This window comes from Pagrus major, chromosome 8 (genome assembly GCF_040436345.1).
Source record: "Pagrus major chromosome 8, Pma_NU_1.0".
In the NCBI taxonomy this organism is placed as follows: domain Eukaryota; kingdom Metazoa; phylum Chordata; class Actinopteri; order Spariformes; family Sparidae; genus Pagrus; species Pagrus major.
Window position 1 is genome coordinate 13,284,083 of NC_133222.1, and position 22,566 is coordinate 13,306,648.

The following is a 22,566-nucleotide window of genomic DNA, read 5'->3' on the forward strand; positions in this document are numbered from 1 at the left end:
ACACTTTCTTAACAAAGACACTTAAACCAGTATTTCATTGCATACATTGTCTTTGAAACATTGACCCAAGTGTGTTTCATGGGCTTCAATTTATATCATCAGTATTAGTCAATTATACCCTGTATTAGACTGACTTGTGCCTTTCTAAGTTGACTCTGAAGATCTCCTTATTGCCTATTTAGATACAATTTATTGTCATTAGTCAACACTGATCCATACAGATGGATTTATAAATTAATTAATGTAAACATTTACTTTCAATTTGTAAGTCTATACCCTGTGATGTGGACACATACGTAAACATGGCTGGTAAGAGAACTCAAACTCGGTGCTTTTATTCTGAAACCCCCACCTCTCATGTTCCAGGTGTGTCTCGTGTCTTCCTGGCTGACTTGTCGCTCACCTGCTGCGGACTTCAGCTGTGTGGCTCCGCCCTCCTCCCGTCTTGTGACAGCGGCTCGGTGGAGTGGGTGTGCTGGTTTGATCAAGGATTGTGACAACAAAAGAAACCGGATACAGACCGCAGTCATCTCACCATATGTGAGTTCAGCTTTACCGCAAGAAGTTAAGCGAGAATGACATAAAGAGTAAATATTTCACCTCCTTAAACCAACTACAACTACAATATACTTGCAAAATTGAGAAAACAAAGGGAATGCCAGAGAGAAACAGGGGAACAACATTCCTGCTGTGCACAGCTGAGAAGCTTTAACCCAAGAGATTAATTATTTACGAATTTTTAGGCATTTGCAAATACAGAGCAATCGTGAACATGGAAGATGAAAGATAAGACATAACATGTCAGCATGTTAGGTACACATATCACTTCACAGTTACATCAGTCTGAAAAATCCAAATTCATTGAGATTTCCAACTTTTTCCATGTCATGGTCTGGCAAACACATCTGTTTTTGTGGTCTTTAGGATTAAGTCCATGTCAAGTCACAGGTGTACAGTTCTTCTCCCATAAAGATGAGTATTAGAGTGCACTTCACTGTTGTAATAAGTACCCAAAAGTCATACTTGAGTAAAAGTAAAGATATCATGTTAAAATTTTACTTCAGTGAAAGTGAACGTCACCCATATGAATAGCAATTCATTCGGCCTGGGCTTTTTATTGTTCCATGAAAGTTATTTACTGTTAGTTACATTTGATCCCTAATACATAACTAAGTATTAGAGCAGTGAGAGTGTCTGTGTCAAGAAGAGAGAATAATTAAACATAATTAAAATATACAACATTTTCTTGATTGTTTAAAGTCCACACTTTGCAGATACAAAATCCAAATCACCTCATGAGGTAGTAAAACTCTGACTTCAAACCGTCTAACTGTAAAAGCCAGCCTTTAATATGATGAAAATATTTAGACTGGTTAAATATATACTTGATTTATTGTCTGCTCCTTCACCTTGTCCTGACATAAATACCATCACCTGATATTAGAAGGTACAGAAAAATAAAGTTACAGAAATAAGACAGTGATCCTGAATTTCACAACATTCAACATTCAAAATGTTAACAAGGCTGCTCATGGTTATCCATTTTTAAAAAAGATTTGTCTATGGGAACACTCACATACGTTCATCTATCCCATTAATCAGAAACTTGTCATTTGCAATTGTTGTATTGTGAAAAGTCAAATTTCTTTACTTGGGCTGATATATTATATTTTGAAAAATCATTCCCATTAATGCATTAATGAGCACATGACTTCACAAAATACCATCAACACCTGTATCAGCAATACATCAGATGTGGCAAGAGATAACTTTAAAAAAAACTCTTGTTGGCTTTGCAGTGCTGAGAAGCTGCTGCAATAATCAGTGATGGTGAAAACATTACAGCGGGTACAAAAAAACAGTCTTCGATGTTTTTACTTTAGTAAACAGCATTAAGAGTGTCAGAGTTCACAGGTCTAGATGCGGGTGAGGAAGCCCAGATTGAGGCTAGCAGGGATCTGGATGGTCTCCAGAGCCACAGAGGAGGGTGTGAAGACGAAGGTGACAGAAAAGATCTTCTTGGCATCCATCATCAAGGTGGATGACTCAACTCTGTCTTTCAAAAGCTCCTAAAATGTAAAAAGAAAAAAGGAGACATAGTGAGAGAAGAGACAAGACTGCGTTCTTGCTCACTCTTAAATTTCCAGCTACTCACTTTAATCGTTGTGATGAAAGTGGTTGGTACTCGCTCTTCAAATTCAATCACCGGGGTGTACAAGGTCAACACCTTTACAATCTGTTAAGACAAACAAACAACGATCAAAGCACTAACAACACATCATGTTGACATATGAAGAGGTCTGAACATTGACTGATGAAGGACCTGTGCTGTGGTGAGAGCAGTACACATGTTGCAAATAGCTTGGGCGTCTGCCTCAGTCTTCTTCTTGATCTGCAGAAGCTGTGCAGCCTGTATGAGAGGCTCCAGAGTCTCCTTGGCACCACAGTCTATCATGTCCTTCTCCATCAGCCACTCCTCCAGCTGCCAAACATTGTACCTGGAGCCAGAGGCAACAAACAAACAATTCAGACTGAGCCAGGGAACTGTCGAGAAAGGTCCAACCTGACATCTGTTCTGTGAAACCACAGTAAGTGTTGAATGAACACATTGCTGCTTGAATGACAAAGAAAACTATTTACTGAAAGTTTACGGTTAATTAAATATAAACCTACAATACATTGTTCACTGTCCAAGATTAGGTCGTTTTATCAGTGTGTGTTAACCAAGTCAAATTCCAAAACTGGATCTAAAATGACCTTGAACTTCTACAAAATAATCTCTCTCAATCATCACTTCTGACCCACAAGAAGTGTGTGGCTGCATCTGTATCTGCAGAGACCCTGACCTCTGCATGTGTTTTCTAATTTCTTATTAATTTACTGATTGGGACATTTCTGCTCTTCAGCCACCTTTAAAGCATTACAGCTTCAAAATCATGTTGATGGTACAGTGTCTTGTAATAGGGGGAATGGTGTCTCTGTCTCAGCCACTCCGCCCCTCATCACTTGTTTCTGTACTATGTAACTTCAGTGAGAGGGTAGGATCACAGCGTTTCATACATATATACGTCAAGATACAAGCTTTCAACCCATAACAATTTTATGATGTAATGAGTTTTGTTTGTAGGTTGCACCTACATTACATCTGACAAATTGTTACAGAGCTGGAATTTGAATTTACGACAGTGGTGTTGGGACTCAGAAACTGTGGGGGCGCCAAATCACACAAAATGCTGATTCTACATATACTAATACAAATATTTTGCTAAGAACACTAAACATATCCCCTGCCCATGATGTTCTTATGTTGTTTGATCATTTAAAACATTATCTGAGGTTTCTTTAGTTTAAAGTATTATCTTTCTTTATCTAATTGAAGGTGAATAATTACCTGGAGGTTTTATAGCAATCACACTAGTGGGTGTCTGAGATATAGTATGAGGGATCTTGTTTGATATCAATACCTTAATCCACACCTTTCTCCCTATAATTTTATTGTAGAAAGTATAATAGCAACAGTCCAATGACCATTTTGTGCTGTACCTGATCTGCAGGCCTTTGCTCCAAGAGCACATGTCCTTCCGCAGCAGCAGGTGGTTGAGTGTGACCGCACAGATGTTGTAAAACTGCTGCTTGACCACCTGTTTAATGAGGTCTTGGTCTATCCCGTGCTGACTCATGGTGGTGTGGAATTGGCTAATGCGCTGCAGGAGGACTTCAACTGTCACACCCTCCTCTGGGAAACTGGTGCTTCTCTTCCTCAGGCCTGTCGGTTTGGACCCCAGAACGCCCTGGATGGATTCATGCTCCAGCATGCTTGCCACTACACAAATTGAGGAAAAATAACATTTCATGTGGTTCTGTTATGCTTATGATATTTATTATATTTAGTCAGATTATGTGTCCTCACCAATCAGAGGCTGCAGGATATCTTCCATGCATTTGATGAGCTGTCGGTAAATTTGGATGGAAAGATCACCCAAAACCTGCTGGTACTCTGACAGCTCAAAGTTGGTCAGGCAGTGCTCATTCTGCTTGGGAGTGTTTTGCTTCATGACGATCTGAAGTATAAAGAGGTTGAAAAGACATCCCAAGTTAATAAAGGGACACGTACGACTGTAAATATAACTCTGACAGCAGAGCTTTCTCAAGCTTACCTCGTCTCCACTGTACTGCTTCAGACAGTGCATTAATCTGCATGTGTTGGCCAGCCAGAAAGACACCACTTCAAAATCATTTCCTCTCCTCTGTAGAAACAGTGTAAACATAAATTAAAAATAAAAACATCAACCATTTCATTTGCATAGATCAAAGTTAAATACCACACCTTAATGACCCCTTTGACGGTGGTGATGGTGGAATTGAGCAGAGCGCTGACTCTCTGATCATCATTCACGTTGTCTGCATATCGTAGGCACATGAAGATGATGTAAGCCGGAAGTCCTGGAATGAAGCTGACTGCTACACCACGAGGCTTCAGTTCTGAGAAGATTACAACATTTCAAAACAAAATCCTCAAACACAGTGCTCTTTATCTATGAGAAATGTTCACATGCAAATCCAACAGATCAGATGATGATTTACTTGAGAAAAAACAGGTAAAACATACCTGTGACCACACTCTTAAGCAAGCGGCTTACGTCACCCTGCCTGTACTCCAACATGCCCTTGTACTCTTTCTCCTTGCGGGTAATGTTCACTGCTCTGAGTGGAGCGTTCGTCACAGAGGTGTTACTCTTTTGCTGAGCACTCGCTGAACACAACAAAGACACAATATAAGAAATCACAGGATTAAAGTCTGTGCTGATGTCATCTAGGAAGTACAATGTATGGAAAGTCAATGCCACGTGATTACCTTCAAAATCTTCAACCATTTTGATGTAAAATTTAAGTTGTTTTTTCAACTTGCGTATGGATTTGTCTTGTCTCTCCTGCTGCTCCATGCGTTCCTAAAATTGTGTAAACATGCTAGATTAGTGTGAGGACAAAACTTTCATAAATGGAATAGAAGTGTTCATTTTTAACAAAAATATTTTTTGCATAGTAGAAACTCTTAAAATTCAATAAATTATAGACATACAGTCATGATAACTAATAAAAATCAGAGTGACAGATCTGGCAGACCCACCAGATTCTCATTGGTTAGCCGTGTGATCTCATGCTTCAGGCTCGCCTCAATGCGGGCATCTTCTGACAAGAGGAGGCTCTGGGCCAGCATCTTCTGCTGTTGCTCCTTTTCACCCTTCAGCTTGTTCACCTCCTCAAGCAGCTTCCTACACTTCTCACTTTGAACACGTTCCTGCTCCTGCATCTGGCACTCCAAAACTCTGGTGAATGAAGGGATAGCATTCCATTTAAAATGGCATGAACATGCTTGAATGTACCAACAAACTGCACAATTTTATTTCATTACCTATTGGTCTCTTTCAAGCCTTCATAAGCCAGCCACAGCTCTCCATCTTCATTCAAAGTATGGATGTCAGTGGACCTGAGAACAGAATGAGAGAATTTAACACTTAGCTGTACCACCTGATGGATTTAAACGGGAATCAGAGGCACATGACCTCACCTGTCAACTTCTTGAAACGAGGGAATATCAAGATCTAGTTTCACACCTTCCCCAAGTGCAGAGTCCTAGTGGACAGAAAAAGTGGATAAATTAAATCAGGGTATTGTCAAGTGCCTGTTGCATTAAATGTAAAAAAATGACATTTTAAAAAATTTGAACCCAATCACCTTATGTTTAAGAGCCTCTTGACGGACCATATGTGACCGGAGGAGCAGCACTTCCTCTTTTCGCATCTCCAGCTCCTCATTGGAAGAACTGAGTTGATCCAGCAGGGTGTTGTAGGGCATAGAGCCGGGGGCAGGGGGCGTCATTTCACTGTCCTCATTGGTCAGAGACTTCCGCAGCTCATCTAGATCCTGCTTTAACTTCTTGTTCTCAGACTGCAGTTCTTGCCGCTGCATTAAGACATTTAGAGAAACAAACAGAACAAATATATAGGAATTTTTGTTAATCACCATAGTTAGGTTTTGTTATTTAGTATTTCAATACAAATATGAGTTACAACAGAAAACTGTTTTAAAGTATCTTATTGGGATGAATCTTTGTGGACGTCTCTTTTTTGGGATGTCAAATCTTAGTTTGATCCAAATATTGGATCCTGACCCATCATACCTTCAGCTTTTCCAAGTCCAGTTCTGCTCTGCCAACACTTTTCTGCTCCTCTGCCTCCTTTTTAGAAAGACATTCAAATAATAAAATTATCAAGCAAAAGATAGCTAATAGCTTATTAATACAAAACTCTTCAGTCTGATTAGTATGGAGACTAGTGTTTCAGTTCATACTTTGGCTTTTTCTTGTTGGGCTTCTTCTTTGTTATCCAGCTGCTGCCACAGTGACTGTTTGTCCTGCTCCAGTTCCTTCACTCTTCTCTGGAGCTTCAGAAGGACGGGCAGATCCACCGTCGCCTGGGTCTCATCCTAACAAAACACAGCAAGTACTGGCTGATGAGTCTCTACATAAACTAGCTAGAATGCTGCACTAATAGGATTATAACATGGACAAGATCAGAAAAAAATCTTCCCACAGCCGTTAACAAAGGAATGAGTGTCCAGTTCTCTGCAAATATCAACTCACATCAAGAAATACCTCAATTTTCAACTCCTTTTTTGTGGCACTAATAAAATAATTCTCATAGACTGCAAAACTTAACAGAAACCCAACTATCAAAGGAAATTATGTGAATCAGTATATTTGGAAAATCTGGTAACTTTGTTGTAAATATTATTCGCACTAATCATTGTACAGTGAGCAATGAGGCAATTCTGATAATGCACTATGATATTGTGTAGTTTTCTACATTACCTCTGTTTGAATAGGGCTGTCGTCTCCCTCAAGAGAGGCTAAGCTCTGACTAAACTCAGATGAGTTACTGCTGTAGCTGGAATCTGTCCTCTTGTGACCAGATTTGCTTGAACTCTGGTTGGGTGTGAGAAAAACACAAGTTACAGAAGCAAAAAGTAGCCAGACCTAAACCATCATATGAGACACAGGTACAGGTAACTGAACATCCTAATATAAGTAATTCTGGCTTGTGAAACTATCTTGAAATTGCACTGATGTATGAAATGACAACTATGTCCAAACTGAAGCGTTCCTCACAGTGTTTTGATTTATTTCTTCCTTCAGGTCTCTGTGCCGCTCCTCCAGATGCAGGTGTTCACTCAGCAGACTTTGGTAGCGAGAGCGTTCTTCCGCTAAGCTCCTCTCCATCTGTTTTGTATTTGAGTCGTTCGTTTTAATCTCTGAAACAAAACAGTTTTGTTTTACTCATTTAGTCTAAATCAAACCATTACTTAAGGACTGTGGAAGTGTGAGGTTAACTGCCAACCTGTCAGCTGTTGGGCTTGTTCCAGGATTACTTTGTTTAGTTCATCTTTCTCGCTGTTCAACAAGCTGTTCTTCATATTAAGCTCTTCTACCACCTGATTGTGAGAAGAGGGTAAATTATGTGTTATCATTTTTTAATCATGTTGAGGTTCTAGAAACTGAAACAGTGGAGCATAATAACCAACCAAGTTCACTGAATACTGGATGAGTTGAAATTACAGGCTCCTATTTTACATTTCATTCTGTAATTTTGCAATTCAAATGTTTCCCTGTAAATTCTATCGTTAGTGTACTCCACAGGCGACCATGTTGATTTATGAAACCTAAAACCTACATGCAGGGTTGCACCATTCTTTCCAGAATGTTTTGGAAAAGCAAAATTAAAAATAATAAAAACAAATCAGCATGTAGCTTAAAGTAGCAGAAAATAAGGGTGATAAATGGTGACAAAGAGTGGAAGATAAACAAAACTCTGCTGTACGGCTAAGTGTGGAAAATAACAGTTTGTCATGTGAGGTACAACATGATTTTCGATAAATGCCATAGAAGGTACTTGTATATCTCCATCAAGTCATAATTCCATCCACTACCATTCTAGAAAATTACAGACATGTTTTATGTAGAAACATGGGACGTTAAGTTGGATACATTCACATGAAGTGTAGTAGACCTACCTGTTGTGTTTGCTCCTTGAAGACCTTTGTCTGCTCTTCCAGATCGTCTTTCTCCCTGCGTGTGTTTTCCAGCTCGTGCTGAAGGAAGGTGAGTTGCTGCAGCAGCAAGGGAACTGTCTCTGCCTTGGCTCTGCCTTCCTGCTCTGATCTACGGAGGTTTTGGATCTCTCTGCTCTGCTTCTCTCTCTCCACAGAAAAGGTCTTCTCCACAGCATTCAGCCTCTCACTGAGCTCTCTGTTTTCTTTGTGCTGCAGGGGGGGAAACACACACATGCTGTGCATGTGATACGACAACTCCCAATGACCCTATGTTTCTCCAGTAGACGGAGTAAACAACTAACATACTCACACAATACTCACCTGCTCATTTATCTTGTGCTGTAACTGCATAATCTTGTTCTCCATTCCAAAGTTGAGCTTCTTGAAATGCTCCACAGAGCGTGCCTCAACTTTCAGCTTCTTAAAGTCCTTCTTGGCCCTCATGCGACGTACACAGCTCTGTAGCAGGATGATGGCTGCCACAGTGCGTCTGTAATGCCGTCTAGCCAGGCAGCCCCTCATCCATTTCTGGATGACCACAGCCTTTTGCTCAAACATCAACTGTGAAAAGAAAGACACATATAAAATATCATGTTTAAACATTTAAATGTGTCTCAGTTTATTTCATGTTGTAGCTGACAGAAAGTAAATATGGACCCAAGCTGTTGCCCCATTTCATCTGAATATTTTCAGTCTCTAATATGACTTAATGATTAAGAATCCAGCACAACAATCAAGGCTTAGGAAGTGCAAGAACAATTACATCCAAGAAGCACTACTTCCTGTTTTCTTGGTGGCACCTATGAAATCAAGTTTTGGTCATTGTTATATTCAACTATCAAGTTCTTCTATGGGTTGATAAAATCCCCTTTAAATACCTTACACACTCCTGGAAACAAACTCAAAACAAAATATAAACAGACAAAGAAAAACCTCAAACTAAAATCAAGGCAACTTGGACATTGCTGTCTGTAATAATGTTAGTAAAATCTCATATTTTGACTACAAAACCTTCCACTAAATGAGACCTTACAAGTGTGGAATTATAACTTATTTAATTTCTAAAAGCCTTCAAATTTGTATCAATCATGGCATTACCTTATGGTACTGCTGTTTAGCCACGTAGGCCCTTAAGAAGCACTGAATAGTGATAGCTGCAGAGCGCTGCTGCTGGTAGTGTCTCCTGGTCGCCCACATACGCACATTCCTCTGAATGACAACAGCTGCTCTGGTCCATCGCAGAAACTTAACATAACTGACAAAAAAATATACATGTAAAAGATATGCAAGAGCAACATGTTAGTATTCTGCTGTTATTGAATGTCTCCACTCACCTGCGTGCCTGGTGACCCCGTACATGTCTCTGTATTGTGATCGCAGACTTCCTCATCCTCAGGTATTTTTTGCGGGCCAGCCAGCAGCGGATAGTCTTCTGGATGCGGACACAAGCCATACGCAGCTTGTCAGAACGCAGCTTCTCCATGTAAGCCACCTGACCAGCCCTGAAGAAGATCTTGTTTTTGCCAAACTGATACTTATCCTGGTCCTAGGAGCAAAAAAGAATATGCAGTAGCATATATTTATACACATATACTATAAATAATTACATCTGTTTTTTCATTGAAATTTTGACGGACCTCTATAAGTTTTCCCAGGAGATTTTTGCAGGTTTGTTTTCTGTCAGGAAGCACATCCTTTTGCTTCATGAGGACCCGATAACGGCTAAAGAATTCCTGATAGGTCCATCTATAATATTAAAAACATACATAATATGTAATACATAAAACAATACGTATATATATATATAACATATATATATTGGATACATCATTTTCTATATATGTAAAGATATAATGTGTACAACTATGCATGGCCCTGTGCTCTGTACCAGGTGTGGTTGCTGATATTCTACCTAGATGGGAAGCCTGCTGCTGAGATCCTGATTGTTTCGAGGATGCCACATGCTCGGAGCTGCTGCACTGCCCTCAAAGGGTCCAAACTTCACGAAAGATGACAGACAAAAAAAATAATGATAAGTCTATTTGTGCTTGTTGCGATAATTGTGTGAAACAGAAGAGCAAAATCATCCAACTCACGTGAATGACGCTTTATCGTCATTTGGCTTGATGCAGCGCACGTAGTGAGGAGTTGTTGCATTCAGTGTGTCCATCAGCAGATGTAAAGACTGTCGAAACTGAGTGACAGGACAAAAATAAATCCATGATTAATGAGTATGGAAATACATGAAATGTATTGAACATTTGGTTTACATGTCCAATATCAATATATTTCTTAAAAGGCAACTAAACCTGTCCAGCTTAAAAAAACATTAAATACATTTTTCAAAATTTCTCCACATAATTGTTTTTAAACAGGGAGTTTTTCCAAGTTTTTCATGACAATGAGAACTGTAACTGTGAGACCAACACCAAATGTCATGTTGTTCTCACCTGCAGTCCAACGGTCTTCTTAGTATCTCTCTGAGCCTGACTAGCCCTTCCAATGACACTGGTACGCTTGTTAGTTGAACTTGGTGCCTTCTCATCATCTTCAAACAGCTTCAGCAGCAAATCAAACTGAAAAGATCATTTTTTAAGGGGTCAAAGCGACAAAACACAAAGTTGTCATTGAACAGCAGGTGGCAGTGTTTTCAATTGGAAATTGGAAAAAGTGGGTGTATTTCCTTCAATAGTTGTGGTTAAACAATTCCAGGGTGTGTGCCCAGGCACTTGCAACACAAAATATAGTTTGCAGTCATTTACGTTTAGTTAATGAGGTGTTGACATTGGATTCTTTCAACCACAACAAAGAGAGAGGAAGGACTAGGAAGTGAAAATATAATAAACCATTTATAAACTATTTCACCTTGCTGTTTTTCAGCACATTTATCTGCTCCTCATTGACTGTGTCCTTGTTTTTCTCCAGGAAACCCTCACACTGGTACTCCACCTAGGCACAAAGGACCAGGTCACACAGTGTTCTTTGACTGAAAAAGTAAAGGTCATATACTTCATCTAGAGTGTGAAGTAGACTGGTTAATCTTGCTCTAATAATTTGAATCATCAAACATTTTTGGTAAAGGCACAGAAGTCTGACTATGCAGCAAAAGTAATTATAGTTTCACACTAGACTCTCTGCTCATCATGAGAAAACATGAGTCACTCGTCCATTTCCTGACCACTAAAGACACAACCCCGCCACAGCACATACAAATATGTTTCACCTTGTCTGCAAAGTGGTGGATGATGAAAGCTCTATTTGACATCCTGGGTTTATCAAAGTGAGCATTCTGCTTCAGGAGGGTGTTGTACATTTTCTGAGCCCATGTGTCGTCAGAGCCTTTGGGCATCTATGGAGAGAGGAAGTGCTGACACATCAGTTAGTCATGGCCTTACTCATTACCTCCGAATATAGTGCAGTGGTGGAGATTTCTCCAGTGGAAAGTAGCTGAACTGAATTTGGGGTAAAAAAACAAAAGATGGAATTTTACCTTGCACTCTTCATCCAAAAGGTCCAGAACACCCAGCTTGGCCTCAATGAGATTAATGCACGGCTGGTTGTCGTAGAAGTCAATCAGTGTCCAGGGGATCTCCTCTTTCATGTACTCCTCTTGTTCCAGTTTGAAGACATGCTGGAGGGAGCGATAGCTGATAATGATAAATGTGAACATTGTGACTACAGAATGAATGGGTTGAACAGGAAAAGACACATACCTGGTTGAACTGTTGTTGAAGCTTTTCATTGGCATAATTGATGCAAAACTGTTCAAAGCTGTTGACATCAAATGTTTCAAACCTGAGGAAGAATACATGTGTAAATTAAAACAACATGTCTGGTCATCTGGGGAACATTTAAGGAAAAACTAAAAACCTGAAGATAATAACATACCCGTAAATGTCCAGCACACCAATGAAGGAGTGTTGTTTGGCTGCAGATTTTAAGGCAACATTAATACTGTCCACAATCCTGCTGAAGAGTCTGGCATAGATGTGCTTAGCGAGAGCATCTCTGCCATTGACCGCACTTATTTTGGAGACAGACTTGACATAGGTTTCTGTGGTCGTCTTGAGTTTTCTGTGACATAACCAGTGGGCCATTTCTTCACAGGGCACCCCCATCAACTCACAGAACACGCTCAAGTGGACGTTATCTGGCTGGGAATACATTATCAATAATTATCTTGTACAGGTTACACATCCCAAATATAGTATTGTTACATAAAATTAAACAAATTTGCAAGATGAAATATTCTCTTGTCAATGTTTACCAAGATGCTGCATCTGTCTGCTGACTGATCTTTCACCTCCACATTGCTAAGATGGAGAATAGCCGCCAGAATTTGGTAAATTGCCATTTGATCAGTTTCACCAATTCCTACAATGCAAAGACAACAATAAAACGATAAGTGATAATCAACTACATCAAAAGCCAATCCAAAAACAGAAAATGTGCATGTCCATTCAACATGTAAATGCAAACCTTATTGAAATACATCCAACACTCACCTAACAGTGAGAAAGCTTTCCTGGTATTGCACAGCTCTTTGGCATCATCCACCCCGTCTATGATTGGGCTCTGACCCTGGTTAGTACAGTGGAAGTCATCTGCGCAACCTTCAAACATTAATCAAATAAAAATGTTGAAATAAATCTGTTACATCTGCTTTTGCAACTCAATCTCTTTCAAATGCTTCCTAATTCTGCTTATGAAAACTGATATTTTAGTGACTCTCATACCTAACTTGAAGGCTTTGAACTCTGGCAAATGTGAGGAGGCACACAGCTGGTAGAATATATGGTAGTTCCTTTCTCCGTGGGCCTGAAAGTAGTGCAAACCAAAGTCAAATGCACAAATACTGTGAACACGATTAGTAAAATTGATAGCTCCTATGACTGCAGATGAACTCTTAGCACATTGCTAAACCCCGGCTTACAATGAATCATCAAAATCATCAAATCTGAGACGATTGCTTAACAAAAACAAACATGTTGCCATCTTTCTGATCCATGGGCCCGGCAGGCAGGCAATACTGCGAGTTGTTCTGTGCTGTTTGTTATTACGTTGCTAAGATACACATGTTACATGTTACACGGACATGAAAGTGTTTTAAATCAATTAACTACCATGAGAAACACAGAAGATAAAAAGCTTGAAAGGCCCACATTCAAACACTGAGTGTAGTCACTTTAAAGGCATGTGAGTTAAATCCATATCAGGAAATTTACCTGAAAGACAACTCTAGACTTTTCCAGCAAGTAGGTTCTCACGTTGGCCCCGATTATACAATGCTTCTTGTCAAACCCAATCTCAATGTACTTCCCAAAGCGACTGCTGTTGTCATTCCTTGTTGTCTTGGCATTCCCAAGGGCCTAGAAGAAACACACAAAGAGGCTGTCAGTAACCTTTGACACTTTATAATTTTGTCTTATTTCGCTGCACTGTTAAATGTTACCTCCATGATGGGGCTGGAGGCGAGGACTCTCTCCTCAACATTGGCCTCCCCAGAGGAGCAGCTGACAGTGGCAAAGTAACGCATGGCGTACTTTGCAGAGACAGTTTTGCCAGCTCCCGACTCACCACTCACGATGATGGACTGGTTTCTTGTATCTCTGTGTGAAAAGATGTGATGACATACAGCCCAAATATCAGCCAAAAACATTAAGAGTATCAGCTTATAAGCAAATTAACATTTCATTAGATTTAAAGTGTAGGGCGGAGGTTACAAAACCTGGCCATTTGTTTGTATGCTTCCTCTGCTACTGCAAATATATGGGGATCCATGTCTCCCATGTTCTGCCCACTGTAGGCGTTGATGATGTCAGCTTCATAGATAGGCAGGCTCTCATAAGGATTAATGGCAACCAGGACAATTCCTAAATACCACAAGGAGAAGAATAAATGAAAATAAATGTATGTTATCTGACATGGACTCAAATTAACGAACAACTGTTGTGTGCATTATTTATCCCAAATTCATGTAACACACTTTAGTGTATGCTCCTTTAAGAGCAGCCTATGCCACAATAATCAGCATGATGTAGCGTAGATTATGTCAGCTTGTACAGTGAGCAGGGCTCCAAAGTCTACAGTGACAGTGATAGTGTGAGTCAAAGGAGATGAAGCTCCTTACCACAGTATGTGTAAATCAACTTGGAGTCCATGAAGCGCACTTTCAGGTTGTGTAGCACTGCCGGTTCATGGAGATAGCTGAGAGCTGTGAGGTCATTCTCCCCCACAAGGATGTTTGGGTTTCTCAGTGGGGGCAAGTTGTTGGTTTTGGGGTCTATTTTGTACTCCACCTCCTGGAAAGACACAAGAAGTTAGCTACAACTAGCTACAGTATGAGCCTGAAGATAGTAAGTTGTTCTCATTTGAGGAAAACTGCAAAACAAAGGTGGTTAGGAACAAAAACCTTAGTTATACTTCATGTTTCAGCTAACTAGCAAACACTGAGCTCGGCTTGTTCACTCTTGATAATGCGTTGACCTTATTTCCATACCTGAAGTGCAAGCCCAAACTCGACATCACAGCTGCCAGCAGCCACAGCTTTCAGCCTCGCTGTTAATACATTTTCATATATCAGTCTGCCTATTGTGAACCAGGGACATTACATTGGCTTCTTGCTTTTAAAGCTTTGCAGAGGTGCACAATGTATTGGTCTTGCCTGGCAATCTATGTGCATTTACCAAACATCCCAGCTGCCTCCAATCACCCCACACAGATTTATGAGGCTCCATTGCCAGTACTCTTCCAGAGAAATGTGTGCATGGCTCTCTGACAGAACATCACACACCCATTTCCACCTCAGTGCTTCTTTGTGTGTGTGTGTGTGTGTGTGTGTGTGTGTGTGTGTGTGTGTGTGTGTGGCATTTGCCTGTCTCACCGTGCCATCATCCAGCTGCAGAGTCAGCGTCAAGTCGCCGGGAGTGTAATCTTTGATAAGCTCTGCTGACTTCCACACTTCGGCTGCATCTGGGAGCCATACACGGGCATGCTGATGGACAGAGAGGGGGACCCCGGGTCAGAGCCATTCAGCCACTTCACTGACAGTAACACAGTCTTTAACGAAAGTACAGCAACAGCAGCAGTGACATGTACCTCAGGAAAATGGCAGGATAGCTTAACTTAAAGTCAGCAGACAACAGTCATGCGTATAATGTGGATGGATACGGGGTTTTATAAGTGGCACACAGATCAAAAAAGCAGCACATTAACATTTTTAATACACCAAAGTTGTTAAGTAAACATTTCTAGGTGACTGGCAGAAGTAAACTATCATTTTTTAAAACAGATTAATTAGCAACAAGTCAACTACCGCTAGCTTGAGAAAACCGTTGAATGAGCTGGACAACCGACGCAGACTCTTTTAATAAAAGTTACCTTGGAGTAAAGTTCAGAGGCTGCCATGTCTTATAATTCGCTCCGTGACCCTTCAGAAACTTCCTCCGCCCGCAGAAAGAAGAGTGAGCATGTTTCTGGAGCTTTAGAGGAGAAGACAGGGGCTTTTCTGGGCTGCTCTCCGCGGCTCTGTGCGCTCACATGAAGGAGCTTCGACTGCCGCACGGTTGTCAGTCAGCTGCGCGTGCCCCGACACGTTCTGCTCTCGTGCATCTTGCGTGCCTCCCAGCGGCCACCGCGCGCATGTCAACTAAACCACCTGAGGACAAGGCTGTGATGGTGGAGTGGAGTATTTGAGTAAATGTACTTAGTTACATTCCACCACTTGTCCACGTTACTGACATGATACAACATGTGCATTTAAAAAAAATAAAATCAGTGTTTGTTTGTTTGTTTTATTCAATTCCTGCTAAAATAGTAACTAAAGTTATCAAATAAATATAGAGGAGTAAAGGTACAATATTTGCCTCCAAAATATTGTGGAGCGGAAGCATAAAGAAGAAGAAATACTCAAGAAATGTACAAGTACCTCAAAATTGTACTTGAGTAAATTTACTTGGTTAGAGTCCATCACTAAGTACTTTTGCTTATCCTCCTTATAGTTGATCATAATTTCCGTATCATGGCTGTCAGTACACATCAAAAAAGTTACTGGAGGTCCAGGACTTACTGCTAACCAGAGCTATAAATGATCAAGTATGCAGTGAATTTAAATTGCCATTTCATATCAGTATCAAGAGCTGCTGACAGTCTTGCTCATGCCCAGGAAAGTCTTATCTTCAAAGGCCCCCCAGCAGATAATTTCATGCCCTCCCCGTGACACAGGACAACTGACCTGCTGTTTCCCCCCTGTTGGTAGCCCTGGTCATTCCAATGCCCAGTTTAACTTATTTTAACATTTATCCTTGGTTTGGTTATCCTGAGTATTAACATGTGATAACGTGTTTAAACATTTTCTTATTTGCCCCCTTTTCATTGCAGGCATCTTAAGTGCAGGCACTTTTGTCATTTAGTAACACTTGAGTGTAAAAATAAATGCGACACATTCAATTGAATACGTGTACATAAGATATTATGCAAAACTATTTTATTTACAAAACAAATGGCACAGTGTGACTGCACAATTAATGCACATGCACACTCCAGACATGTCAAGGGAGTTTCTTTCCATAAAATCCTTAAGTGATTCCAGTCAGACAGTGACAGACATTTCAGGCAAAATTCACAACTAAGATTCTCACTGAGGGAGCAAATATTGCTCAAGAGGGTTCATTACTTTTAAGGCCATTTTAAAGGTCAGGATGAAATGGAGACCAGCAGCAAGTCTTTGCAAACCAATGTCACTAAAATGAATTAAAATACAACTGGCTACAAAGTGTTTGTGATCTACTCTTCAGTGCGTGGAAAGCACGGAATCAAACAGCTTCACAGAGAGAGGAAGGGACACACAATCAAGGATTAGAAAACAAAAAAACAAAGTAGGATTACTTCACTTTTCACTATTTAAACAGACATGCCTCCATATGAGCCGTTAATTACACTGCTCACACATACATCAATGCAAACCGTGACAGTATTTTCTCTGTGGTTATTTCTGCCTCTTTAATTAACATTAACATGGTGGAACAAGATTCCTTTGAGATGGTGTAAACGGATCATCTGTGCAGGCTCTTCAGCTGCTGTTTGACAGGCAATTTGCATGGAGGCATATATCCTTAAAAGTGACACTCTGTAAAAAATTAGATAGCACTAACATCCATTCATATTTACGAGCGTGATATCATGTTCAATAAACCACTATTTAGTCTCTTTTAGGATCTTGAGAAACACTTTCAGCTACTTCTCTGTTGGATTTTACTCACTGACAATTCAGTGTCTGACAGTTGCCAATTTTTCTCAAGAATTTGACTTGGTACATTACTTGTTCTTACAGAATACATACAAAGGTGAAAAATTAACAAAAACGTAAACGGCAGGTAGATATGAAGTGGGAGTTGGAATGGTAACAAAACAGTAAACATAAAAGCATCAACCAGCCAGTTTGCTGGCCACGATCGAAGTCTTTCTTTGAGGCAGGTCCTGAGGTGTTGGGATGTGGCCGCCTGTGATCTCTGTCTTCTCTGTTGGTGCAGATGGCAGCTGTTTGTTCTTCATTTTCGCCTTGGCCATGTTGTAGTCACCAGAGTCGAAATATTTTTGCTGGACAATCACAAAGACAAAATGAGAATACTGCAAGACTGGGATTGTTTGGATCAGTGACAAGAAAGTTGAGATATAAAACGCACCCCCTTCTGAAGTCTTTTCCTGAGAAGGTCTGAGCCTCCAGGCTTGGCTCCGAGGTTAGGATACCTAGCCTTCAGTTTGGCCTCCTCGGATTTCTCTGGACTGATTACTTTGTCCTCCATTTCCTGTTGAAAGAGCACAGAGTGTATAAATGGCAAACGCATATTCAGCTGACATCATGGGAGGAAAAACTGTCAAGTAAAGTTAAAAGTGCATATGGCATTAGTGACTAATGAAACTATAACATGTATTGTGACAGCAGCAGCAGTTAAAGCTCGTAGGACTGCATATTTATGTTGCATAATGAGCAGGCGCCGCCATGAGGGAAACTCCAACTGGTGTTTGCACTAGCATTAATCTTGCCATTTAACTTAGCATGTTTAGCTACAACATTAACCACTGTTAGCTAAGCCATCGGTCAAATTACAAGTGATTGCGGCAATTTACTCGTCTCCCCGAAGACAACAGTGTTTCTGTTTTGCTTTACCAACAAGCGCTGGCAGCTAATTAGCTGATTACTTGGCGGTAGCAACGTTAATTACATTAGCCAACAGTAGCGTGCTAGCTACTGGCTAACTAGCTCGCTGCTAGCCGCCTTGTAGTTTGCCAGGTTCGATGTGCTAACAGCATCGGCTGAGTAGCTACATTTTGCAGTTTGCCGCCACAATTTACCTGCTGTTCTTCAGCAGCCCTCGTTCCTTCAACCTCCTCGGACATATCTGTATTGTATCCCTGCTCTGCTCCGAAAACAGGATGTAATCGTTGAAGCAGCTCTTCTGGCAGCTGAAAGGTGGAACTGGCAAGCGACTAGGCGGGCGAGGGCAGCAGCCTGTCATGCAGCCTGTCCAGCAACAGGCCGGTGAATCGATGCCGGAGATGATGGATGAGACCAGGGAGCATCAGATCATCACATGAATGTGTCTGTGACAAATAAACTTCTATACTGTATCTCAAAATAAGTTATATATGAAGCTTTTGAGTTATTAATTCGTACCTTTATGTTTTGTAACACCTTTAATATGTTGAAATTATTCTTTTGCCCTCAAATATATGGAAGCCCACTTCATCATCATGAGATTTCGAAATGAGCAAGAGTCAAGATTTACCTAAATCATGGCTTTTCTGTCCTATAATCACAACTTTTTATCTCAAAATTAGGATTAACCATGGGAAAATGGTTATTTTTGATCAAAGCTAAGTTTTCACCAATGTCCTTTCTTTACCTGGCAGATATGGGTTTCCGTACCAATATGAACAATTCAAGGATAAAGTAGTAGTATGATACAGTAATTTCACTATCGGAGACTTTTCATTTACTCTTCATTGTCTCCCGATTGATTTGTTGGAATATTTCTTTAAAATTTTCATTCATTGGGTATGGAAGACAAAAGATTATTCATGCTGTTGTTTTTCCATTGTATTTCTCGTCAATATCCAATTGTACACACCTCTGATCTAAATCTATACTTCTTGGTAAAAACAATGGTAGTGGTTAAAGGCCAGAGAAGTCAATGCTTTCCCTTAAGAGCATAGTTTTTAATTGTAATTATGGGTTTTTTTGCCAATAGTTAGGTATGGGTATAGTTAATAGAAGTAGTTAACACCACAAAAAATTAGAAACAGAAGAACACTTTTTTCACTTTTTATTGGTTATCTTTTCTGCATTATTGTAATACATTATACTCTGCAACAGGATTGAGTGAATTCTTTAAAGCCCCAACTTACACTCAGAAAACAATAACTGGGAGATATGTGGTTAACTGCTGCTGGTTTGGAGATCTTTGTTTGGCCGATGCTTTCAGCTCCTGTACAGCAAACTTTACCGCGTCCATCATCAGCCTTTTGGAAAATGTAATTCCAAAACTGAAGTAAAATATAAATCAAGGTCAACGTGCTCATGAGTTCCATCACACAAACAAAACTCCCTGGGTACAAGATTAATTATCTTCATCCCCCATGTCCACATCTTCTTGTAACTTCTGCACCATCTTGTCTTCCAACTTTTTGGCTTTTCCTGCAAAAAATAAAGATAAAATCATTGGGTTGGGTTTATATTTTTTAATAATTCATAACTGAATCCTTCCAATTGCTGTCTACCTCCAGTGAAAGGGGCTGTAAAGTGTGCATGTGTGTCTGTTATGTCTGCTATTGTCAAGTACACAAGTACCTTGTGTGTGTTGAAATCAATGTCATGAATTCAAATTCCCTGAACAGGATCAGAAGATTCTTGAGTATAACTTGACTATTTGGTGACTCTTACCTGCATGTGGTGCTTTGATGAGGTGAATATTTTTCTTCACTTCGGTGATGGCCTCTTCCGTCTCCAATTGTTTGCCCTTCTTTAATCTATATAGTGAAGATGAAAACAGTCAAGGCGAGGCAAACACTGTCAATACAAAATCTGTTACATAAGAGCTATTTAACATAAGAAAAAGACAAGATGAACTCTGCCAGAGAATGAACGCAAACACTCACCTGTTCATGATGAATCGTGCCTGTCGTTTCTGTTTGATTTCTTCCACCCTCTTCATGGCTTCCACTGTAGAAATCAAAAGGGACACATGACTCTTAAGTTCAAAAATCAAATAACAAAACACTTTCACAGCAAGTACAAGCAAGAAATAATTGTATACTTTACCTGTCTTCTCCCACAAATCTCTGTTATATTTCACAGGTATGTTTCTGCGTTTCTCGAACTCCAAAGAATTATCCTGAAAGAGAGGATGTTTGTTGGATGAGTAACAGTGAAAATAATAAAGGACTCTGACAAAAGTGCTCTACAGAAAACCAACTCACCACTGTCAACTCCTTTCCTGACGCCTTTCTGAATGCTTTGGTCCATCTTGTTTTTCTTGGGTTACGCTTCTTCTTGAAGTTCTTGATGCATTTTGACCTGCAGAATCTGAATGACTACATGTATTCAAAAAGACAGACAGAAAAACAATTTAAAGTTTAACTAAAGAAGGAACCACACGACCTCTAATGAATATGAATGAGTAAACAGAAACTAAGAGACCAAGTGTATTTTACCAAGTGAAAAAATAGCTCACTCAGTACATATCTTATTCACAATCATTCATGTGTAACCAATCGGATATTGTTGTGGCCAGGACATTGAGTGAGACCAGTGACAGTGAGTGGTGACTACAGACACAGAGAGGATGCTGCATCAGAGCCAAAGTATTGCATTTCTAAATTAATATATTTAATCAGCAATTTGACAAAAAACAAAACACAGATACTGATAAACGGAAGTCTTGTTTGTTTGTGCTCATGTTTTGCCTCTGTTGGGACTGTCATAGGTGTTTTTAAATACTACTGATGCATAATATTAAGGCAGTACAGGCTTCAAAACCTCAAGCAAAGTTTAAAAATAGTGCAATTTCAACAAACATTACAAACTTTACAAAGATAGTATACTTTTCAGAGCTTGACTGGGGGGGTGTTTATGATTTGTCAACAGTCTGCTGTTTGCAGAGTGAACCTTTAGAGGGCGCAATTACTCCACAAGCCAACCTGAGGCCCTGCCAGTTAAATGCCTCTCCATCAACTTCACTCTTGAAAGGCAGCATGGATCTAACATCTCACCGTGTTAACGCCATGTGCGACTACTTCACTCTGTAAATCACTGAACACTGAGGTAGATAATCATCACGTCGAGTTATTAACCGTCTTCCAGCTAATAAAACCCTGCCTTCACCCCCACGTGAGTGAATACAGCACGTTACGTTAGCAAGTTAACATTAGCCAGCAGCTAGCTAACAGTCAAATATGAGCTTCTGTCGACGTTCAAGGATTATTCAGGCTTAAAGACGGTATCATACCTTACAGTCGTTCCTTACAAACATCGCCCCATGTCCGGGGTACACTGGTCCCGAGCAGAAATAACACTTTTCGATGCGCATTTTCACAGCGGAGGTGCTGCGTGCGACGGGCGACAAAAACAAGACCGAGCCGTCACCACTTCTTCTGTTTCCTCAACTCTGCCAGCTGAAGCGCCTGTCGGAGATCTGCTGCCCCCTGCTGGACTCTCTGTGTATCACTGTTCCTGCTTTGAAATCATTCAACTTCAGTGTTTGTAAACGTGAAAAAGATTGAAGACTGGTGGAAGATGATTTAATCTTTAATGGGTTTGGACTTCCTCCTTAACTGCTGTACCACAGATTATTATTATCATAGGTATAGATGGATATATATGTTCCATATCTATGTTTATAACGACAAGTTGTCTAATATGACACATCCATAATATCCTATGGAGGCCCGATGAAATAATAACCATATCAATAATTACAGTACATATATATATATAAATGAATCAATAAATTGTGAAACAGTTAATGGCCAAAACTCAAAATTATTTACCTTTTTGGTTTGATTTACAGGCTTATATTTGAGTTCACTTTCATTTCAGTATAGAAATGTCTATTTAAATGTCCCCTTTTCATTTCAAATAGTATTTATTTCTGACCATGGTGTTATCACAAAATCCCTTGTTGACACAAATTCACCTTCAACCTTCAACCTTTGACTTATATCTATCAATCTAATAGTTCACACTTAATGACATCATCTTTTCAAGCATAATAATATATTTTTTTAAAACTCCAGTATATCTCACAATTGTACTTCTTACTCTCTCTGCTTCCTTTTTCATACACTTGGTGACCATGGTGTTTTATCTCTTCACGTGTGACTCTGTTGATTATGGAGTCAAATGTTGCTCTACATATTTACTTAAAGTGAATGAGATGTCACAACAGAAATACTTCAGAT

The 22,566-nt window shown here is 39.9% G+C and overlaps 3 protein-coding genes across 3 annotated transcripts; all 3 read right to left on the reverse strand.

Moving 5' to 3' along the window:
• Window positions 1–1,139: 1,139 nt before the first annotated feature.
• Window positions 1,140–15,607, reverse strand: LOC141000656 (unconventional myosin-Va-like). Its single transcript, XM_073471426.1, has 40 exons — window positions 15,490–15,607; window positions 14,993–15,103; window positions 14,240–14,411; window positions 13,838–13,982; window positions 13,562–13,718; window positions 13,335–13,478; window positions 12,846–12,927; window positions 12,615–12,722; window positions 12,377–12,483; window positions 11,998–12,263; window positions 11,823–11,904; window positions 11,600–11,740; window positions 11,333–11,458; window positions 10,975–11,058; window positions 10,560–10,685; window positions 10,206–10,303; window positions 10,022–10,108; window positions 9,747–9,855; window positions 9,444–9,655; window positions 9,208–9,364; window positions 8,431–8,670; window positions 8,071–8,319; window positions 7,398–7,491; window positions 7,169–7,311; window positions 6,872–6,985; window positions 6,352–6,486; window positions 6,182–6,238; window positions 5,737–5,964; window positions 5,570–5,634; window positions 5,414–5,488; window positions 5,129–5,327; window positions 4,856–4,949; window positions 4,610–4,753; window positions 4,328–4,482; window positions 4,158–4,247; window positions 3,911–4,061; window positions 3,544–3,823; window positions 2,324–2,498; window positions 2,156–2,236; window positions 1,140–2,069 (listed from the first exon to the last, which is right to left on the reverse strand). Exons 1-40 carry the CDS (start codon window positions 15,514–15,516, stop codon window positions 1,917–1,919), a joined length of 5,463 nt encoding a protein of 1,820 aa, XP_073327527.1. The 5' UTR covers window positions 15,517–15,607; the 3' UTR covers window positions 1,140–1,916.
• Window positions 15,608–16,577: 970 nt separating this feature from the next.
• arpp19b (cAMP-regulated phosphoprotein 19b) lies at window positions 16,578–18,657 on the reverse strand. The gene is made up of 3 exons (XM_073471912.1): window positions 18,463–18,657; window positions 17,793–17,915; window positions 16,578–17,706 (listed from the first exon to the last, which is right to left on the reverse strand). Exons 1-3 carry the CDS (start codon window positions 18,505–18,507, stop codon window positions 17,536–17,538), a joined length of 339 nt encoding a protein of 112 aa, XP_073328013.1. The 5' UTR covers window positions 18,508–18,657; the 3' UTR covers window positions 16,578–17,535.
• A 759-nt stretch (window positions 18,658–19,416) lies between these two features.
• On the reverse strand, window positions 19,417–21,741 carry rsl24d1 (ribosomal L24 domain containing 1). The gene is made up of 6 exons (XM_073472586.1): window positions 21,615–21,741; window positions 20,587–20,700; window positions 20,429–20,501; window positions 20,266–20,329; window positions 20,051–20,136; window positions 19,417–19,804 (listed from the first exon to the last, which is right to left on the reverse strand). Exons 1-6 carry the CDS (start codon window positions 21,693–21,695, stop codon window positions 19,728–19,730), a joined length of 495 nt encoding a protein of 164 aa, XP_073328687.1. The 5' UTR covers window positions 21,696–21,741; the 3' UTR covers window positions 19,417–19,727.
• Window positions 21,742–22,566: the final 825 nt, after the last annotated feature.